The sequence below is a fragment of the Pleurodeles waltl genome, chromosome 6 (genome assembly GCF_031143425.1).
Source record: "Pleurodeles waltl isolate 20211129_DDA chromosome 6, aPleWal1.hap1.20221129, whole genome shotgun sequence".
Lineage (NCBI taxonomy): Eukaryota > Metazoa > Chordata > Amphibia > Caudata > Salamandridae > Pleurodeles > Pleurodeles waltl.
The window spans coordinates 709,191,367-709,212,858 of NC_090445.1; the positions used below are offsets into that span (position 1 = coordinate 709,191,367).

The 21,492-nt window shown below is 43.6% G+C and overlaps 1 protein-coding gene across 1 annotated transcript in view; it reads right to left on the reverse strand.

Annotated features, from left to right (window-relative positions):
• Positions 1-4,830: 4,830 nt before the first annotated feature.
• Positions 4,831-21,492, reverse strand: part of DMBT1 (deleted in malignant brain tumors 1) — a 624,760-nt gene continuing 608,098 nt past the window's right edge. The window contains exons 73-74 of the mRNA XM_069239169.1: positions 20,047-20,435; positions 4,831-6,351 (exon numbers count right to left, since the gene is read on the reverse strand). Of these exons, the coding sequence (XP_069095270.1) occupies positions 6,102-6,351; positions 20,047-20,435 (639 nt within the window). The 3' untranslated portion in view covers positions 4,831-6,101. The remainder of the gene's footprint in view (positions 6,352-20,046; positions 20,436-21,492) is intronic.

The following is a 21,492-nucleotide window of genomic DNA, read 5'->3' on the forward strand; positions in this document are numbered from 1 at the left end:
CCTGATGAGTTCTTTCAATGGGAACTTTAGGGAGCTGAAACTCCTGTAGAAGACATGATTTAACTTGAGTATTGAGTTACTTAGTTCAGATGCCCTTTCCGCTGACCTGAGAGGAGACACTTTCATTACCCTTGCCCAAAAGCGACTCCTGAGTAGATTCTTTACTCAGTTACTTAACTAGATCTTTATAGGATTACACATTTATAAGCTTTACATGCTGACAACTTCTGCCTAACTTCTCGACAACTTGCCCAATTTCTCAAACTTAGCAAATTAGGGAACTGCCCTTCATTGGAAACTGTGCCTGCTTTGATCTACTTTATGACAACTTAAAACAGTTGTCCTTGTCATTTTCAATTTTGAATTGCTTTGAATTACTTTAGCTAATGCAGCCATGTATTGATTACTGATATACAATTTATTTGAATAATCTGAGTTTGTAAAGTTGCTAATCTGCCAATAAATCTTCATGCTTTGCAAATCTGCCACTCTTCATCATTTTGAGGGGCCAAACGTGCTTCAAGTAATTTAACTGTATTTGATTTGTTGTCAGTCCAGGAGCAAAATTCCATCTGCTTGAGGCAGCTTGTACTTGAGTTTGCACCAGAGATCTTCATGGTGCAAATATACTGCAACACCTGTATACCACATCACTTTCAATACACCTCTATCTCACCATTGTCTTTCATGGTGTCACCACTCTCTTGCACTGCGCTTGTAATGTCATCTTTCTCTTCATATATCTTTCTACATGAATGGCTGCTACCTCTCTACCTCATCAATGTCTCTACCTCACCGCCCTGCTTTTACTGCATGAACCTTACCTCTTTTACTCTCACCACTCTCTCTACTGCACCTCTTTATCCCATATCTAATCTCTTAATGTACCTTTTTGTATCTTCTCTAACGTGCCTCACCCCTGCTTCCTTTTTACCTCTGTTTCTTCTATCTCACCTCCCTCTCTACCTTATTCCTTTCTTGACACCTTTTTCTCTACCTTTAAATTATCTCTTCCAGCTATCTCTCTACCTTGTCCATTTCAATTAGCTACTAGATCTGCCCTCTCCAAATACATCTACCTCACCTGTTGCTACCTCTCTACCTCATCAATGTCTCTTCCGCACCTTCCTGCTATTACTGTATCAAACTCACCTATTTTACTCTATCTCACCACTCTCTCTACTTCACCTCTTTTCTTTCTACACCTCATCTCTCTTACTGTCCTTCTGCTTCCCCCTACCTTTGTCCTTGCTGCACTAAACTTTGCCTGGACTGTCGTTTTACTTCACTCATTTTGAGCCTCAATCTGGCTTGTCACTCTCTGTATTGCATCTCTAGCTCTCTTATTACTTGACCTTTCTTCGTGTCAATATGTCGATAATTCACCTTTTTCCCTACCTTAGCTCTCTCTTTACTAAACATTTTGAAGTACCACATCGCTCCATCTCTGTTTCCTTTTCTTTACCTCAAGTTACACTAACTTATTGATGTAACAACCTCTCTTTCTCTATCTGCCCTCCGTTCCATCATTCTCTCGCAACCTCGCCTTTCTCTCTTTCCACTGTTTTTCTCCCTACCCAACCCTTCTCTCAACTTCACCTGTGCTCCCTTACTCCATCAACTTCGCCTCTGTTGCTACTCCTTTTCTTTTTGCCTCTGCATCCTTCCCTTGCTTAAAGTTCTCACCCCGGTTCTCTTACTCCGGAGAGCTAGAGATCACTGTGTAGCCAGATAAGTGTACATATTTAAAGAAAAGACAACACTGCAAGAGAATAGAACCAATGAGAAAATTATCAGATATGGCTCACGAATTATGAAAATCCTGGGTACAGAACTTTGATTTCCCCTATTTTAGCAAGGATGCCAGTTGTAAAGGGTTATTTATTATCGATTTCAAATTTCTACCATCTTAGGGTACAATTTCAAATAATAAATTCATATGTCAGACAATTATAAACTAGTCCAATAAACACCCACCGAGTCAACTTCACTGTGTAATGCCCACAGTGAAAGAACAGGCTGGATAGACACTGAATTCTGCATAAAATATTATTTTTGCAAGACAAAAGAAAATCTATATCTAGGCACAGAAATAACTAGCCTTATCAATGCTTGTACAATCTTTCATTTGACTGTAAAATGTTGGGCATTTTGATCTTTCAGCACAGCTCCATGCCTGTGTATCTGAAAATTTAATTTATAATTCAATATTGTTTCACATCATGAGGTTTTGTTTGAATTAGTTGAAACTGGCTAATAAATTCACGATTGATTCAAAGAGGTGCTCCCAAATTGGGTCTTGCCCAGTGCCCCACTATAGCCTTAGAGTCTGCTGTAGCGGGCTATACCGGCCATTAAGGGCCTGCTCCAAGGTTAACAAGGGAGTGGGACTTTAATTGACGGTATAGCCCAGCCACAAAGGGGTGTGAGACTATTAGAACATTCTGCCACTGGAGGGCAGAATGTTCTAATAAATTAAAACAAAGTCCTCACGGATCCCGAAGGGATTAAAATTCCTCAGTGAGGCCTTTGCTCACAGCTGTTGCTTTGAACAAAGAACATTGGAATATTGACACTCCAAGCCCTGAGCACTCCATTGTCTCCAATGGAGATCGCAACATTCCAATGTTTTAATAATCCTTAAAATGGCACCGATGTCAAATACTGTTTCATGAGGACACTGATGCTGCAGTCAAAATGCCAATTTGAGGTGGCAACTGTACATGAGGACTTAAAACTCTCCACATGCTATCAGGTTTAAATTAAACAAAACACAAGGTGGTATAGGTGATTTGTTTAATGAGAGAAATATTCAAAGGCACATTGAGAAATCACGTCTATAAATTAGTATTCATCAGGGAGCAAACAACTTTGAAACTGACTGATCACATGAAATCTTTAGCTGCCAATGTTTTGCATATGCAGATACCAACGAGACTAATTTTAATGCAACTTTAAAATACAGGCTTCCTTTGCATGTGTGTGCTATCAATTCATCTCCGTAATCCGAAATTTCATTCGATTGTAGAACAGTAAAATCCACATATTGTTGACACACGAACGACATGAGCGACATGTGCACCACAAAATGTCCATGTATGCCTCACCCTCTCACGCCACCCTTAACTCTCATTTAAAAGTGTACTAATCTGTAACGTTAGTAACTGGTCTCTCTTCTGAACATAGCACCTATTCTTTACTGATGTGTGTACACAAACGTAACTCTCTACATTTCCCTTCTCCAAATCTCTCAAGACTCAGAATGCCGTAATTCCAATGATCATCTGATCACTTCACCCAGGGACTTTCCCTTCTCGAACCACCCTGTCACAGCATTCCAGACGGCAATTCATTTCTATCCAGGCAGCTCATGGGGATGAAACGCAGATTCAAAAATACTAACAATTATTTATACTGTGTAAATTAACTTTAAACTAGTAAATTAGTTGTAACTTCTTTTAAATTATTTAAAATATTAGGAAGAATTCCACTCAGAGGCTGACTTCCAGCGACAGAAACTGGTACATTCTAATGTGCGCAGCAGAAACATCTTTTACTAATGGTGTCAGTTGCTAACAACTTACGTGGAGAAACGTGGCTTACGTAGAGTACAACAGTCAATGTAGGCCGTGATTCAGTGCCGCACCTAAGAAGAGTTCGGTAAATACTATTCACTCTGACCTTGTATGTACACACTACAAACAGAAATGCGCCTTTGTACATTAAGTAACAGGTGTTGATGTTACTGAATAGTAATCCTTCTTTTGACATTGAACAGATGAAAAGAAGAGTCAGCCATCTTGAGATTTAATCATGTGGCCTACAGACTAAAGGCTCTACGACAAGCCAACTGTGACTAGGGCCCATCACGTAGAAAAACCTGTGGCATTTTGGTCCCAAGACTAATGTGGCTCTTTAAACAATTTGTGGAAGAGCTGGCCACAAAAAGGGAAGCCAAAGAATGTGCACTTGTTGAGGCTTTTGAAATGCATGTCGAAAAACTCTGACTGATCTTTGTTCCCCCGGAACAGAACAGGTCGGTAAACAAGGGCTTTAAGATCCTAGATTGGTTTGATGAAGATTGTTCTGTTAGGAAAAAGGAGTTAAGCAGAGCTCTGAGAGTAAGACATGCCAGGTAGAATGGGAGGGGCGCCTGAAGTGTTGTAACACAGAACGCAAGAAACTTATCGAATTTATAAAGAGGTCCTGACAGAGAATTGGGAAGGTTTTACCTACTTCAGTGAAAGACATAAATACCAAAATTTTCTGGGAGTTTGTTTCGTTGACATTCAAGGGTAAATAATACTCTATATGCAGCAGCCTATAATTTCGTCCTTCCTCTTAGACATGCTGCCTGTATGGCACCAGACATCTACATTGCAGAGGTGGCAGCTGTCACTGTGACTCAAAAGAGTAACAAGGCAACAGGACCAGACAAAGTGCCCTGTAATCCGTAGAGTGCAGATGCTCAAACTCAGGCCCCAGTTCTTTGAGTGCAGTCCTAAAAAATGGCTACCTCTTGGAGTAGGGTGTAAATCGTTCCCACATGCAAAACAAAAAAGGAAACCCCATAATACATTTCATTGTCAGCATATGCCATTATTGGATGGGGTAGGAAAAATCAATGCTAACGTCTGTGTTAATCTTACCCAGGAGTAGGAGGCAACAATACAGCAATAATGTGCTAAAAGCATCCAAGAAGGGTATTAGACTCTACCTTACCTGTGTAAAATATGTCAAGTTAAAGAAGCCATCTATGTTTACGATCTTCTGTGGCAAGCGCTGCAACGGCAAGAAAAGCCAAAAAGGGATAATCGAGGCGTGGTGGTGCTTGCACAGATAAATGTTGGCCATGGTTAAGTATGGACGAGCAGACGAATGCACTAATACGTTTCAGATTAAGATTGGGGTTCACCAGGCGGTGTAATAGATTCCCAAGGCTCAGTCTATTTATAAATGATGTTGGGGCTTAGTTAGCTAGCCTAAACTAAGACACGCCAAAAAATGAAGGCAGCTGGATTGCTGCAATATGTTTTAACAATGATGGAGTGCTGTCCTAAAAGAAAATTCAATGCATAGTTATTGAGTGGCTTTAAAATACACTGTTGCAGTGGAACCCTATCGTCAGTGCAGCCAAGACAACACTTACAATTACGAATCCAATGAGACCCTTGAAATGCACCTCCTCCATCGAGGGCAAATCCGTTGTGAGGTGAAATGTGTTTGATTATCTTGGAGACAGGATAACATTGTCAAGATGGCATGATCTCATCAGGAACAGGAAGCAGGGTACTCTAAGCCAGAATATGGGAAAATTAGTTGTAACATGATATGTGCAATCAACCATCTTGTAATACAAAAGCAGGAGGATCAGTTCCTGTCAGACACATGGGGCGCTAATAGTGTGGACCACTACAAGAAAAACTGAGAACCGCTTTATAAGAGTCCCTCTGCGATTGAGGCCCGGCTACACCATTAAGGTGAACTGTATACCGGGCAAGATTTTATTACTACCTGTTTTACTTCAGGCTAAGTATCATAAGAACCCCCGCTCAAAGATGTAGTTCAGTGCAAGAACTGTGATGTATCTTGTGTGTTTTCACGAAATGTGTTTGTGCACATATAAAAAGAGTCTTACCACTCTTCGTGGTTTATGGCATTAGGAATCACAGGAAGCTATGGTAATTACTTAAAGAACTGATTTACCATCGATTTATTGTTTATAGTTTATAGTTTATCAACTATTTGGTCCACGTGGCTGATTATGCGATAAGTCTTGTACAATAGGTAAATGGTTTAATGTTACTGTTTCACATTTGGTACGATTTTAGTGCATTGATTTTTAATGTCTTGTTTTATTTTATGTCTCTAATTTGTATAAGCTAAAGTCTGAGGCAATAAAGATGTTTTAAAAGTAAAATTACTTCTCTGTTGAAGTTCTACAATGTAGTTAGCTCCTGTGCATTCTGGAATCATTAATGTCAATCGAAGGAAGAAAAATCATCACATATTATTAAACCAGCAAATCTCTATACAGACATGATTTTGGACTTGCACCAAATTTCTATTATTTCATCGAAGCATGTATGATTTCTGCTTTTTTAATTCTGCAGTTCGATGGGTCCAACAACGACTTCCACCTCTGGATGGTCAGAGACTGTTGACCTCTTCCGCCTCATGAGGCAACCTTGGCGGCAGCGTGATGTGTAATCATTCAAACTGCAGATCACTATCTTACACTGCAGGTATACTCTGGAGTGCTGGTGCAGGATCCCAAAGGCCCGGAAGGAGAAACGAGCGTGGTCCAAGGAGGGAGAGGGGTATGTCTGGTATGTCGCGTCTCGAATACACCTGGGAAAAATAATCACGGAAAGAAGGGAGGTGAGGAAGAAAGGAGTGAGTGTGGAAAATGGAAATATGTAGGTTAAAGCAATGGAGCGAAAGTAATTAAAGAAGAAAGGAAGGCAAAAAATGGAAGGGCAAGGAAAGATGAAACAGTGAAAAGAATGGGAGTGAGATGGAAGGATGCCAGGAGTAAAAGGAGAGTGAAGAGAGAAGGGATGAAAATGTGAATGAGAAGAGGGAAGGCATATAGGCAATAAATAATGAATGGAGCAATACAGAGATATGAGTGAAGAAGGAATGGTAAATAATAGACAGAATAAGGAAACATGCAAGGAAGGACAAAGAGAAAGAAGCAGGATTGGATGAAAGGGGAAATGGAGGAAAAGTTGAAAAAGGGAAACATTCAGTTAACACGAGATGTTTGGTTTAAAAATGGAGAAATGCAATAATTTGGAAAGCATCTGAAACAAAACAAAATGCAAGCTAGCAATACAAATGTATTTTATTTTATTTGGATGATTTAAATAGAGTCTAAATACCATCTGTAACAAATTGGATTCTTAGTTGAGAGGGTGGAAGCCCCACTCAAATAGGAAACAATTTTTGTCAGGGTGAATCATAAAAAGTCACTAAATAAACATGTGCTTAACCCTCTGGCAGCTTTGTACAAAAGCAGTCAGGCTTAACTAGGAGGCATTGTGTAAAATATTGTCAGAACCCCTTGCAGACGGCCATCAGGCAAGTAGGGGTTACTGGGACCTCATTTTGTGGTTGAGGTCTTTTACCCTTGGCATAACAAAGGTCCCTGCAGTGCGGGGGCCCCCGAGCTCCAGAGGGGGCCCCCTCACCGCAGTACACTGCACACGGGCAGCAGCCCCCCAACTGGGTCAAGGGGTGAAGGGGCCCACTATAGATACTTTTCAGGAGGGACGCTTACAGTTATTACACATTGCCTTTTACTCTTGATGTTCTGGGGCCAGAACTACTATGGATACTCAGCAACTGGGCCATGAAACCCTTCTGCACTTGACTCTAAGTGGTAGCTGTGGACGAGGCGTCAAAGGCTCCCTCAGAAGAAAAGTGTGTATACAGATTAGTGAACATGACTCCTACCTCAAAGAGTGCACAGCAATATCAACAAATCAATGTCCAGTCAAACACTTATTTTCATAATAAAAAGTTGTATTTTTTTCTAACTATACACATTCACAGACAGGTTACAACATATATAGACAACAACACATTTCCCCTTTGAGGTTGGAGCTGTAATGTTTCACTGTCAAATCCTTGCCCCCCCCCCCCGCCGCTCACAATATGGTCAGGGATTATTCCCCTTTCACTGGTGGCTGCATCCAGGGAACGCGTCCTTTACCACTGATTACCAAGAAAAACTTGCACAGAATCCTAAAATCCAACAAACATGGGTTGAGCAAAGAACGGCTTTACAGTGAGGGCCAGGTCCAACATCATCTCTCATCTATTTCACAATTTCCAGTTCATCATGGGTTGTTGCTCATCTGGAGGGAAGTTTCACAAGGAAATCAGTGTTTTATTCCTGGTGGTGCCGGGGAAGGGAGGCTGATGTCTAGCGCCGATCAATCACTTGATGAAGCTAGTTATGATGGATTTCAAATTAGCCCTGGAGTGACCTTTTCAGTCGAGTAAGGCTTCTCTAGATAAGGATTTCTGTATGATATTCTTGAAAGTAATAATTTAGGCTGATACTTTCAGTTGTGATTCAAGTGCGTCTGATAGCTTGTCCCTCAATAGACTTGCCACTACAGTTAAATAGTTAGAATATGTAACAGTCTACTGATGTGTAGTTTTGGGGTCTTGGAGCATCAGTTATATGAGAAAGGCAGAGACTGCAGAAACGTGCCATCTAAATAAACATCCGGTGCAATGACACCCTGAAGTGCGGGTGGTTCCTTTAAAAAAGCAGAGGTAAAGAGCAAGTTCCATATATTGTATGGGTCCTGCCACCCGTGCCTGAGTATGGGGTTGCTGGAGGTAAGCATCAGTGGTCAGTTACACAGAAGAAGATATATATATATATATATATATATATATATATATATATGTATATATATATATATATATATATATACATAGAGAGAGAGAGATATATATATATATATATATATATATATCCTATCTCCAAATATAGATACATGACATGCTATTTATATTTGTGAGGATATACTACCTTGTAGAAGATTAGGTTGTCATGTGTATATGCGTGTATTGATACATTTAAGCCTGATTCCTGAAAACAGTCAAACTATACATTTCCAGCCTCAAATGAGTGCAGATGTCATATTCAAGCACAATCTTTACAACTGTGTCAGACAGCATAAAGGACTGCTGGGAGCTAGTGAGAAATTGAAAACACAATGGTAAAGCACACTAACTCTGCAGCATCACACCTTTGCCAAAGAGCATGGTATCATATGGATGTGCTTAGCCTTTTTTACAATTGCAAACTGTATGCTGTACAAAGGCACTTCCAGTCTTTGGTCTGTGGTTGAGTAAACAATGATTATGGACGAAGATGGTATGGATTCAGCAGAACCCATTTTTCTCCAGTTCCATCAGAAGCACATTCTTGGACCTGGTCCTTCTTGCAGGTTTATCCCCAGGCTTTTTGCCTTTGGCCTCCTATTTTTCTGACCCTCCTTTTGTTGGTTCTAGGACTCTGGGCACTTTACCACTGCTGACCAGTGCTAAAGCGCATATGCTCTCTGTGTAAATTGTGATTATGATTGGTTATCCATGTTTGACATATTTCATTTCCTAGTAAGTCCCTAGTATAGTGCTCAATGTGTAACCAGGGCTTCTAAATCAAATGCTACTAGTGGGCCTGTAGCACTGATTGTGCCACCCACATGAGTAGCCCTGTAAACATGTCTCAGACCTGCCATTGCAGTGTCTGTGTGTGCAGTCTTAAACTGCCTCATCGACCTGGCAAGTGCACCCACTTGTCAGTCCCAGACCTTCCCTTTTAGTACATGTAACACACCCCTAAGTTAGGCCTAAGGTAGCCCCATGGGCAGGGTGCCGAGCATGTAAAAGGTAGGACATGAACTGGTGTGTTTTACATGCCGTGAAAGTGAAATACTACCAAATTTGCTTTTTAACTATTGTGAGGCCTGTCTCTCCCATACGTTAACATGGGGATTGCCTTGAAATATCTCTTAAGTGCAATTTCCCATTGGGAGCAGATAGAGATATGGTGTTTGAGGTCTCTGGACTCACAGTTTAAGAACATATCTTTTAGATAAGGTTTTTTTTTTAAATTGTGTGTTTAAAAATTCAACTTTTAGAAAGTGGGCATTTTCTTGCTTAACCATTCTGTGCATCTGCCTGGCTGTGGAACACACATCTAGGTCACGATGACAGTTGGGTTGGTTGTGAATTCACTCTAGACAGTCACACAAAGGGAGTTGAGGTATGCCCTACATATGCTGATGGGTCTTCCTGAGCTAGGGTGGTGAGAGGAGCTGACATTTACACTTGAATAATGCTGTGCCTGTCCTTACACAATGCAGTCTCCAAACCCCTAGAGTGTGTCTGGGACCAGGGCAGGAAAGGCAGGGTCTTGTGCACTACAAATACTTTCCTTTGAAGTTTGCCTACTTCAAAGGCAGGAATGAGTACAAGTATTGAGCCCAAACCTCCAGATTTTTAGAACACTTCTGGATCAAGAGGAGACTTTGCCAAGGAGAAGAGCTGAAGAGTTGCGAGGAGGAATACTGCTCATTTGCTGTGTGTGCTTTGCTGGGTTGACCTGCAGTTGCTGATTCTGCTTTGCAGGGGACACAGACTGGACTTTGCAGTGTATCCTGCTTGCATAGTTCCTCCAAGGGCTTGTACTGAGCTTGCCTCCTGTTAAGAAGTCTTAGGGACATCAAAGACTTCCCTTGCCAGACCCTGGGTTCTCTTGCTGATGACCCTGATTTGCCAAGAGGTGCCCACTCCAGTTCCTGGGCCCTTGGGAGTGAAATCTGGCATAAAACAAGAAGAACTAGGCACCCCGATTCTGGACGATTCCAGAACTGGTGCTGCTTCCCGACTCCACGTCACTGCCTGCACCTGAAGCTGTCGTCTCCGCTGAAGTGTGATGACTGCGACCTATGCTGCAGGCCCGATGCTGTTGCAGGGCCACTGAAGTTCCGCAACATCGTGAGTCCCATGTCACCGACGTCCATGACTCCCGACTCTGTCACTGTGCCTGTGGTCCCTTGATGTTACCATGACCCCAAGAGGTCATCTCATCTCGTCTTGCGCCGCAGGACTCAACCCCGCCGGATTATAAGGAACCTCTGCCTCGCTGCTAATGCCACCTCACCTCCTTTGCCTCCGTAAGGAACCGATGCCTCACCTCCCCTCCATAGCAGTAAGGAACCGATGCCTCATCTCCTGCATAGCAGCACAGAACCAATTCCGTACCGGCTCCAGCAACGTCTCACATCGCCTACTCCACGCCATGTCTTTGACTCTGCCTGGTTTCTATGGTATTGTACCTGGGGTCCGTGCACCTCCGTGACTGGCGCTAGACTCCCTTGTGAGTGGCATCAGACTGTTGGGAATGACTCCGTCACAATGCTGTGATAGCACTAGTTGGAACTACTGTTTCTAAGTGCTTTAATGGGATTTAATCTTTTAAAATTCATATCTTTGCTTGTGTATGTTGGATTTTTATCGTTTTTGGTCTTGTTTTACTTAGATAAATATTAGCTATTTTTCTAAACTGGTGTGGTGTCCATTTGAAGTGTTTTTACTGTGTTACTGTATGTGGGTAAAAATACTTAACACATTGCCTCTGAGTAAGCCTGACTGCTCATGCCAAGCTACCAAGGGGGTGAGCAGGGTTTATCTTAAGAGTGTGACTCCCTTATCCTGTCTAGAGTGAGGATCCCTACTTGGACAGTGTGTAAACCGACTGCCAACTAGAGACCCCATTTCTAACATACATCCGCCTGCTGGCTGATTTTGCAAGAAAGTATCTAGAGAGGGTAAACTTAAATTCAGAGAGCAGCCCATGCATCAATTAAACTAGTCTTCTGTGAATTTTTTACCAGTTTGTTGTCTTTCAGGGATCACAGACATATGGACAGTTAACAACTTGTCAGTGACAATGTTTTCCTCATATTTTCCTCATATTATCTTCAGGACAATAGGCTATGCAAATGCTTCAAGTATACCCACAATGACATGGGTGTTTTTGTTTGGACAGAAACACACATCCAGAGATGTTTTTTGTCATTGACAAACTGGGCAATTCACTTTGCAAGGGATCAAGGGGAAAGTACTCTTTCTTAAATACTTATGTATTCTTCCTCTTGGGTAGTCTTCAGAAGGACTGGGATCTGACTAGGGAGTACCTGGACTACCCTACAAGCCAACGCTCACGTACTCACCAGCTTTCTCCAGAATTCCTATCACATGTACACATACTCATGTGAACACAACACAAAAGAATACCCTATACCAACTTAAAGTACTGTAAATTATATGTATCTGTGACACAAAGTAATAATGCAGCTTAGCACTTACCTAAGTGAAAACAGTTTTAAATAAATGGCAGAGTACTTTGCATAGCACATTTAAAATGTGTTATGTTATGTAAATTTGTAATTTGCACTCTCGCCTTGGAGGGTATCCTTGCACCAACCAGGTGTGAGTCTACCCACGCCTAAGGCCTAATTTGACTACTAAAAAAGCCAGGTTTTCAGCTTCATGCAGAATTCAAGTAGTAAAGGAGAGGCTTGGATGAGTAGGGGCAGGTTGTTCCATGCTTTAGGAGCGATAAGGGAGAAGGCTCGACTGTGGATCAAGCATTCCAAATGCATGGGATTTATCCAACTTAAAGATATTTGGGGGTTTGTGAAAGTGGATACGATTTTTCAGATATTGTGGCCAAAGTTATATAGTGTTTTGTAGGTGTGGTTGAAGAATTTGAATTGTGGTAGTTCCTGTATGGGTAGCCAGTTTAGTTCCTTGAGGTGAGATGAAATGTCGTGTGACATAGGTAGTTGAGAAGGATTCTGGACGGTGAGTTCTGAGTAGTCTGCTGCTTCCTGGTGAGTTAGTTGTTGATCCCAAAGAAGAGGGTGTTACCCTAGTCCATCTCATTGGTGATGAGGACCTGGGTGATGGTTTTCCATGTGCCAGTTGGGAGCCATTTGAAAATCCTCTTTAGCATTTTCATGGTGTGGAAGCATGAGGCAGTAAAAATGTTGACCTGGGCTGTCATGTTGATTCGGCAGTTGATGATGATCCTGAGGTTCTTTGTGTGGGTGTTAAGTGTTGTCCCAGCTCTGCGGCTACCACGTGGAGTCCCACGTTAAGAATTTCTTCCTAAAGATCATGACTTTAGGCTTGTCTGTGTTCTGTTTCAGACAGTTGGGGCCCAATTCACATAGGGAAACTTACACTTTTGGTCTGAGTTTAGACCAAAAGTGTAAGTTTATGAATTTTTGGTATTCACAAAGGTAAGCGACGAGTAGTATCTTTACGTCCACACTCGGGGAGGATCATCCGCACTCGGTCCGGACCATCCGCACTCGGGCTGGATCAGGCAGCAATGCTTGATGACACCGCTGTGTAAGTGCCTACCATCCCCACCCAGCTCCAGCCTGAAACCACACCCATACCCAATCCCAGCCTTGCTGCACACATAAAAGCAAAGCTGGCACAAACAAACCCTTTCTGACCTTGCAAAATGTTGCTGAATGTGTTTGTCTGTTTGCCCCTTGCAATGTGATAGGATCATTTGAGGAGAAGGAGGAGAGTAGAGAGGATACTTAGATAAAGGGTAAACCTCTTTGGAATGTCCAGCCAAGATGTCCTGGCCAGCTGCAATTTTCCCCCTGATATCATCTTGGAGATGGTTTGTGAGTGGGAGCAGGATCTTAACTCAGTGACCTGCCACGTCCATGACATTCCAGCCTATGTCAAGTTCCTAGCAGCTCTCCATTTCTTGGATATGGGGTCATTCCAGAGGATCACAGGTGACCTTGTGAGCATCTCCCAGGCAACCCAGTCCCAATGCCTCCATCAGGTACTGAGCTGCATCAATGGGAAAGCCATTGTACATACAAATGCCCCGCACACTGGCCAGAAGGCAAAGGGTAGCTAGGGATTTGTACCTTTCTGCTTCCCACGTGTCCTGGGTGCAATTGATTGCACTTATGTGGCTCTCCAGCCATCTTGCCACAATACACATCTTCTGCAACAGACACTGCTGGCACTCCATCCATGTCAGTGGTAGCTTAATTGATGTGCACGCAGTATTCCCAGGCAGTACCCATGACAGCTATGTTTTCTGCAGGTCAACCTCTTGCCTGGTAGATGGCAGCGGGAGAATTTGACAACATGTGGCTTCTGGGTAAGTACCAAGCACCACACAAGTATAAGATGTATAATTGTTTCTGTACATGTGCACAAACATCAGACAGAGGTGATCCTCATCTCACATTCATGTCCCCAGAAGACACAGGATGTACCACTTCATACAGCATGTACTATACAGATGCATGAGGGACATTTTTCAAATATCATTCCTTTTCCTTCCTCAGGTGTTGCTGCATATGCACTCTCCCCTCATCTCCTCAAACCATACAGACATGCAACCACTGTACCTCAGCAGAGGTGCAACAGGGCACACAGACATACAAGAGCCATCATTGAACACAGTTTTGGGCTCCTGAAGTCAAGATTCAGATTTTTTTTACCATACTGCTGTACTCCCCTCAAGTTGTGTGCAAGATTATAGTAGCCTGTTGTGTTTTGCACAAAATAGCATTACATCATGCCTTACACATACCTCTGGACCCTCAGCTAGGTCTGAATCCGGGCAACCGGGCCATTGTACAAAAACAGAGGGCAGGGTATGCAGGTGCGTGACCAGCTAGTTGACACTTTGTTTTACCTGGGCAACATGTTGTGTCATGGCCTTCATTTGGTTTGCAGTCTGTTGACAATAATAATTGGTGGACATTTAACACTCTGTCCGCATATACCATCCTGAGACTACTGTGCAACTCATACATGATGTCAATATACAACAGCTATCCACAGGAGTCAAAAGATTGCCTGTGCATGTTATCATGTTCACACATCATGGACTAGCATGTCAAACAACAGTTAAGGCCTCATTGGCTCTGTGGATCAAAGCTCAGCATGTGTGAGACCTCCCTAGATTGTGTCATAGGAGGCCTCTGTTTCACAAAGGGCATTGCCCATTGTGGTGAAGGTGCCAAATCTGGGGATGTGTCCCTGCAACCAAGGTGGTTTTTCTTGCCATGAGATATTCCAGTGTAGTGACTGTAACCAGTGCGCAATGATTGAGGGGGCCACTGCCACTAGTCCATCTGTCGTAGGCATGTCCTTACTGGCTAGGGTGTATTGGGGCTTTGTCAAGGGCACAGGAGGAAATCCTACATGATCCACACACTTGCACTTACTGTTTCTGTACCGGGCTGGTGTGACAAATTAGTCAGTGCTGCAATGGCTTCCGAGCCGTACACTATACCTCTGGCCTTTGGTGTACTTGGTACTATGTGTCCAGGGACTAACATCACAACCTGAGCCTGGATTGGTGATACATCACAGTTTTCCAAGATGTGACTAAGATATATTGACCACATGTACCATAATGCAATGTAAAGTGCAAAACTGTGCTGGGAAGTCCTGTAGTGTAAATTGTAGCCACAAAACATTCCATTCTTCCCTCAGTATACCTGTACTTCCTACATGCTTACATATGCCACATTTGATTTTCACTTTTATAATTGTTTTTTGAGGATTTCCGTTCTGATTACAGTGCCATGCCCCCAAGCGAATCCTACAATATGCATGTGGAGCTTACCCTCCAGGTCCGGATGATCTGCACTCGGGCGTGGAATCTGGAGACGGGACGGAACCCAATGATAATTAACAGGAAGTGACACAGAGGAAATGCAAGGCAGGAAGTCCCTGACAGGCAGTTGCAGGCAGCCATTTTTTGTCATGCTGAGTCATCCTCTGCTACAGACAGGATCCCCTGCCATCATGCTGCTCACTTCACCCTTACTGCCCCCAACATGGCTGAGGGAGATGAGGATAGGGCACCCCCGTTGGTAAAGAGGAATTGGACATCCTAGCTGGAGGGGTGCTGGACAACTACCCTCAGCTTTACGGGGGGCCCAAGAAGCAGCTGAACACTGAAGCACATGCCAGGATCTGGGAGCAGATTGCGCTGCAGTGCAGTAGGCATATTCCACTGGCAGGCCAGGACGTGCCACAAGCATTGGGTGGACCTGAATTGTTGGGCCCGTCTGAGGGCCCGAGAACTGTTGGGGCAGTCCTCCTAGCCCCATGTGCACCAGCCCTACCTCATGCCACTGTACAGGAGGGTCCTGAATACAGCCTGGTCAACCCTCCATGCTCAGCTGGAGGATTTGGAGCATGAGAGATGTGGTGAGTGCACTGCCTGCATGCTGTGTCTGGTAGCATGGTGTGAGTGGTAACAGAGTTGTACAAACATGTAAAATGTCAACATGTACAGAATCGGGGCATTTGCTGTAGCAATCAAGCCCATGGGATCACATTGGAAGCACTGACCAAAATGCACTCTGGGACTTATAGTGTGCTGGGCACTACAGGGAAAGAGCCATTGATCATGCATTTATGTGAAGAAATACAATGCTTCCACCATGGCAGGTGAAACAAGGGTCTTATCACTGCTGGGTGCAATGCCAAAATAATGATTCAGACACTGTCCAGTGTCCACTGTCTAGGTCAAGTGGTCTCATTTCTTGTGTTGGATGCTATGATATGCATGCCTTGGTTTTGTGTATCATCACTGTAAAATATCATTTCTTGTATCTTGGCGTAATGGCTGACTTTGGAATGCATGTCTCACACAAAATGGTTCCTGAATTTCCAAGGTTGAACAAATGCACATGTCCATACAACAGTGGCTCGTATGTCTCATGTAACAGCTAGCTAGCTGAGCCTACTTTGCACATGTGCCAACTGGTGTGCAGCACAAACAGGCATTTTTTAAATGCCACATGTGGCACATGACATGTAGATTGGAAGATAGTTTCAGGCATCCTCCAATGCAAAGGTCAGAGGCAAGGGCTGGTTTTCACTTGTACGCCCACTGAAGCAGTTCGGGGGGGGGGGGAGAGCAGAGGGCAGTAGGTGGGAAGAGGGACAGCAGAAAGAGGTAAGGAGCGCTGGGGGAGGTGAACAGAGCAGAAAAAATAAAGGACAGAAACAAGAGAAATGGCAAAAACCAAAGAGCATAAAGGGCAATAACAAAAGAGAAAAGGCAAAGAACATGGAAAAAAGGCACTAACAAAGGGCAATAACAAAATAGAAAGGCACAAAACAATGAGAAAAGGCACTGACAGAGGACAATGAGAGATGGCATAAACAAAAAGAAATTACAAAGAGTTATATGGCACAGTGAAAGATGACAAGTAAAAGAGTGAATTAGGGAGAAAATAAAAGCAAAACACAAAGGCTGTAATAGACCTGAGGAAAGAGAAAGGAAGAGAGAGAGGGAGACAAAGAAAGCTAGCCACCAGGGGAGGAGCGAGACGTTAGTCTCAGGAGCCTAAGTAGGCTCTCAAAGGGCCGTGCTTGGACGGAGACATGGCTCAGGCAGAGCAAGTTTACAAAATAGAAGAGATAAGCAAAATACAGAGGCTGGGTCAGATGGTAAGATGAGCTGGAGAGAGAGAGAGCGACAGCAGGGGATTGAAGCAGGAGACACGCTGCCCTGGAGCCGGGTCCAAAAGGATGTTTGCCTGGATGGAGGTCCTGGCACAGGTAAGTCACAGAAAAATCTTAGGGTGGCATGGAATAATACCTGCTTAAAAAATCACTTTGTACCACACTAACGAGTAACAAAAAAGTGTTACTCAGTTTTTTAAAAAAAATAACTGTTTTAGATGGCATGCAAAACAATTATGGTCGCTTTTAAATGCAAGCAGCACATTTTATTTACTCATGACAGCGCTTTGCAGACTGCTTTTGAGGGTCATTTATGTGTCTCATGGAAAACCTTTAGCAAAGTGATGACAGTGAGATGTTCTTGGCAAAACTGACACCCCAACCAAAGAAATTATGCCTGGATAAAATTGTGTCCTTGAATTAAAGGATGCTTGGTTACGCTGAAACATGATTAAAGTAGGAGGACATTTAAATCTGTAGAATGGGAGGAGCGAGGGCATGCTGGGAAAATATAGCACGATGCTGGAGTACACATTTTGAGCTGGAGGTACAGGGGTTGATATACTGGCTGATGTGAAATGCATTACTGAAAGCACAACAAAGTCAATGCTGAGGAGTACAAATTAGAAGCTCTAGCTATGTTAGAGGAGATGGAAAAAGAGAAAGTAAAATGAAACAGTCTGTGACACCCGGAATGAAATACTGAGCAAATTCAATTTTGAAGCAAATCGAGCATGAAATACCAAGAGAAACTCATCATAAAACAGTGACTGAAACGGTTGAGCAAAGGTCACAATAAGGATTACTATGAGGAGATTTACAGGGAAAGATACCAGGTAAACATCATACCTTGCAAACAGGGGTGGCACCCAGTTCGACAATTTTTGTTGCACCCTCAAACCCCACCCACATAACCTTCTTCACGGATTCCCTCACTAGGACCCTCTAATGACGCCCCTCACCTCTTCATAGCCCCTTTCTCACACGTAAATTATTTGTTTTCTGGCACTAATCATACCAGTGTAGGGTGCCCGAGAACTTTAAATCACACGCATTATAAAGAGACAATTATTAATGCATGTGTAAATGAGTAGACATGAAATGTTACATACGACAAAGAGGGCTACAATATGTAGAAGTCACACGTCATCCGTAGTGGAGTGGTAGGCAGTATATTTTAAGAGTGCCTGGTCTGGTGAAGCACAGACTCGTCATTCAAAACGCAACGCTGTGTTTGAGGTTGGCTTTCCTATTAACAATTTATTTCTAACCAACCGATCCATTTTTAGTAACATAACGATATTGAAAGACTGATACTGAAACACAGTGCACCACGAACTCGGCGTGCACGTTGCCCTAAAGCCGACCCTGGCTGAAAATGTCATAATATACACAAGGAATTCAGAGGGAATAATAGAGGGTCAGTGCTCTAGATATGGCCTGCCTGTTTAGCCAAGGGGAATGGACACTCGGGAAACGAGGAATCAAATACTGGAGCTTCTGATACTAGAATCGAACATGGTGCGGATATATGGGTATCTCGTCACCGCAAATTAAATATCCTTCGAGTGCTTGGACGTTGGACATAATAGTTACATTTCTAAACAACACAGCGCTAAATCAGTGGTCTCAAACTGTGGGTTGCGGCCCCCTCAAACATCCTCCCAACCCGCTTCCTTAAGGAGTTTGTGCACTATATTTCAGCTAAAAAGTGGAATTGCCTCAAGTGGGACGTTGTGGCGGTGGTGAACTACTGACAGTAGAATGTTGGGGCACTTGTAAATGAATGTTGGGGTCACTGATAACGAAACAATGGGGAAAGAGGAATGTACTGTCGGGGTCACTGAGAAGAAAACACTAGGGAAAGAGGAGTGTACTGCCTTAGTCACCGGGAATGAGGCACTGGTGGAAGAGGAGTGTGCTGCTGGGGTGAGTGGGAACGAAGCACTGGGAGAAGAGGAGTGTACTGCTGTGGTGACTGGGAACCAAGCACTGGGGAAAGAAGAGTGTGCCCCTGGGGATGACTTGGAATGAAGCACTGGGGAAAGAGGAGTGTACTGCCTTAGTCACCTGGAATGAGGCACTGGGGGAAGAGGAGTGTGCTCCTGTGGTGACTGGGAACCAAGCACTGGGGGAAGAGGAGTGTACTGCTGTGGTGACTGGGAACCAAGCACTGGGGAAAGAAGAGTGTGCCCCTGGGGATGACTTGGAATGAAGCACTGGGGAAAGAGGAGTGTACTGCCTTAGTCACCTGGAATGAGGCACTGGGGGAAGAGGAGTGTGCTCCTGTGGTGACTGGGAACCAAGCACTGGGGGAAGAGGAGTGTACTGCTGTGGTGACTGGGAACCAAGCACTGGGGAAAGAAGAGTGTGCCCCTGGGGATGACTTGGAATGAAGCACTGGGGAAAGAGGAGTGTACTGCCTTAGTCACCTGGAATGAGGCACTGGGGGAAGAGGAGTGTGCTCCTGTGGTGACTGGGAACCAAGCACTGGGGGAAGAGGAGTGTACTGCTGTGGTGACTGGGAACCAAGCACTGGGGAAAGAAGAGCGTGCCCCTGGGGATGACTTGGAATGAAGCACTGGGGAACGAGGAGTGTACTGGTTGGGTCACTTGGAACGAGGCACTGGGGAAAGAGCAGTGTACTGTTGATGTCAGTGAGAACGAAGCACTGGGGAAGAGGAGTGTACTGTTGATGTCAGTGAGAACGAAGCACTGGGGAAGAGGAGTGTACTGGTTGGGTCACTTGAAACGAGGCACTGGGGAAAGAGCAGTACACTGTTGGGGTCACTGGGAGTGGAACATTAGAGACTGTAGAATTCAGTTATTGGGAATGTGATGGTGGCTATACTCGGAATGAAATGCTCATATGTTGGGAATGAAATTCTGAATGCACAGCCCATTGAGGTTATGGTTAGAATCTGTGTTGACAGGAAACACATTTTACCTATTAGAAGGTAGACTTGCTCTTACCCATTCCGGATTAAGGCGTACTTCTGTGATGTAAAATTCGCTGGACTAGGAAAGGCTTCGCATGTGTCGACGAATATTTGTAGATTGGGGTCAGAGCTCTGAAGGGTGACCTGCAGGTACAATTCCTGGTTCAGGCTGACGTAGTAAGGGAACTGGCTGATTGGCTGACTGAAGGATGAGGAGTTGTAAAAGGAAAGACGGACGTCAAAATGACCAAACTTTGTTTTACTGATCTCAATGGTGTCATCTGCCATGTACATGAACTCCACTGACGTCTCCTGTGACATCCGGCAGTGCACGTCCATGCTGACTTGCTTCTGGCGAATGATTTCTTCCGCTGGTGGGTAAGCGCGAATTGTGTTGGAGTAGGTGATAGTGCCGTTTTCAACCTGCAAATAATAAAGAAAGCTCACATCCTTGCACATTGTCTACTCATAGTGTTCTCAAGAGCCCTGTAACAATGAAAAATGCCACAATAGGAACAGCCCATCAGCTCTACAACATCATGCTGAAAACAAACTGTTGTTCATGACTAATGACATAACAATTTATCAGCATCTACTCCAGCAACTTTTTCACCATTGCTTTGATCTATCACCTCAAACAAGGTCTAAGTATATTTAGTCTAGCCTTTCAATACATTGCATACACAGGTGACGTCAGGAGTGGCAGTGCTGACACATTATTGACTTGTACAAACAAGTGACTTGGAGTTAAATAGGAAATGGGCACACTTCCATCAAAGGCCGATTAAGATGATGAGAGAAAGCACTTTAGCTCCCTTCTGGGTCATGCTTCCTCACCATTAGTACTGGTGAATCCGGATGTGAATAAAGCCAAGGTATACCTATCAAATACTTGAATAGAACATATGGGCCGTATTACTGATAGGGCACACTGTACTTGTTTGCGCTCAGAGCAGCAACAAACTCATGCTGCCCTGCCATTGCATTAATTGAAATACAGAGCAGCTGCCTCAAAGCCTTTCAGTGTTTCTCGGCATGTGGCGATCCACTTGTACTTTAAAGAGAGGTTAGAAACATCCGCCTGCTGGGGATGACTTGGGATTGTGTGGTCTATGGGATACCCTTTCCAGAGGGCTGTCATCATAGGGCGCACTGACACCATTTGGTCACCTTTCCATAGATTCTTTGGTTTAGGGACAAACAATGTAGAGCCATTTTGTACTGTGCCTGCATCAACGTTTTAGCTCAAAATATATTTTGTGTGAGAAAGATATTTGTTGTTGACACTTGTAGCACAAGACTTCCCATACTATAAAAAATAGTACATTTGGGCCTTAGTGCATTGCTGCTTAAATGTGCAAGTTTTCAGGGGCATTTTATCCCTCTGCTTGGTTTCAGGGCTACATACTTTGTGTGTGTGTTCCTGAGTTGTGAAAATATGTAAGGCGTGCAGATCCTGTTGTGAGGTGTGTGTTTTGGT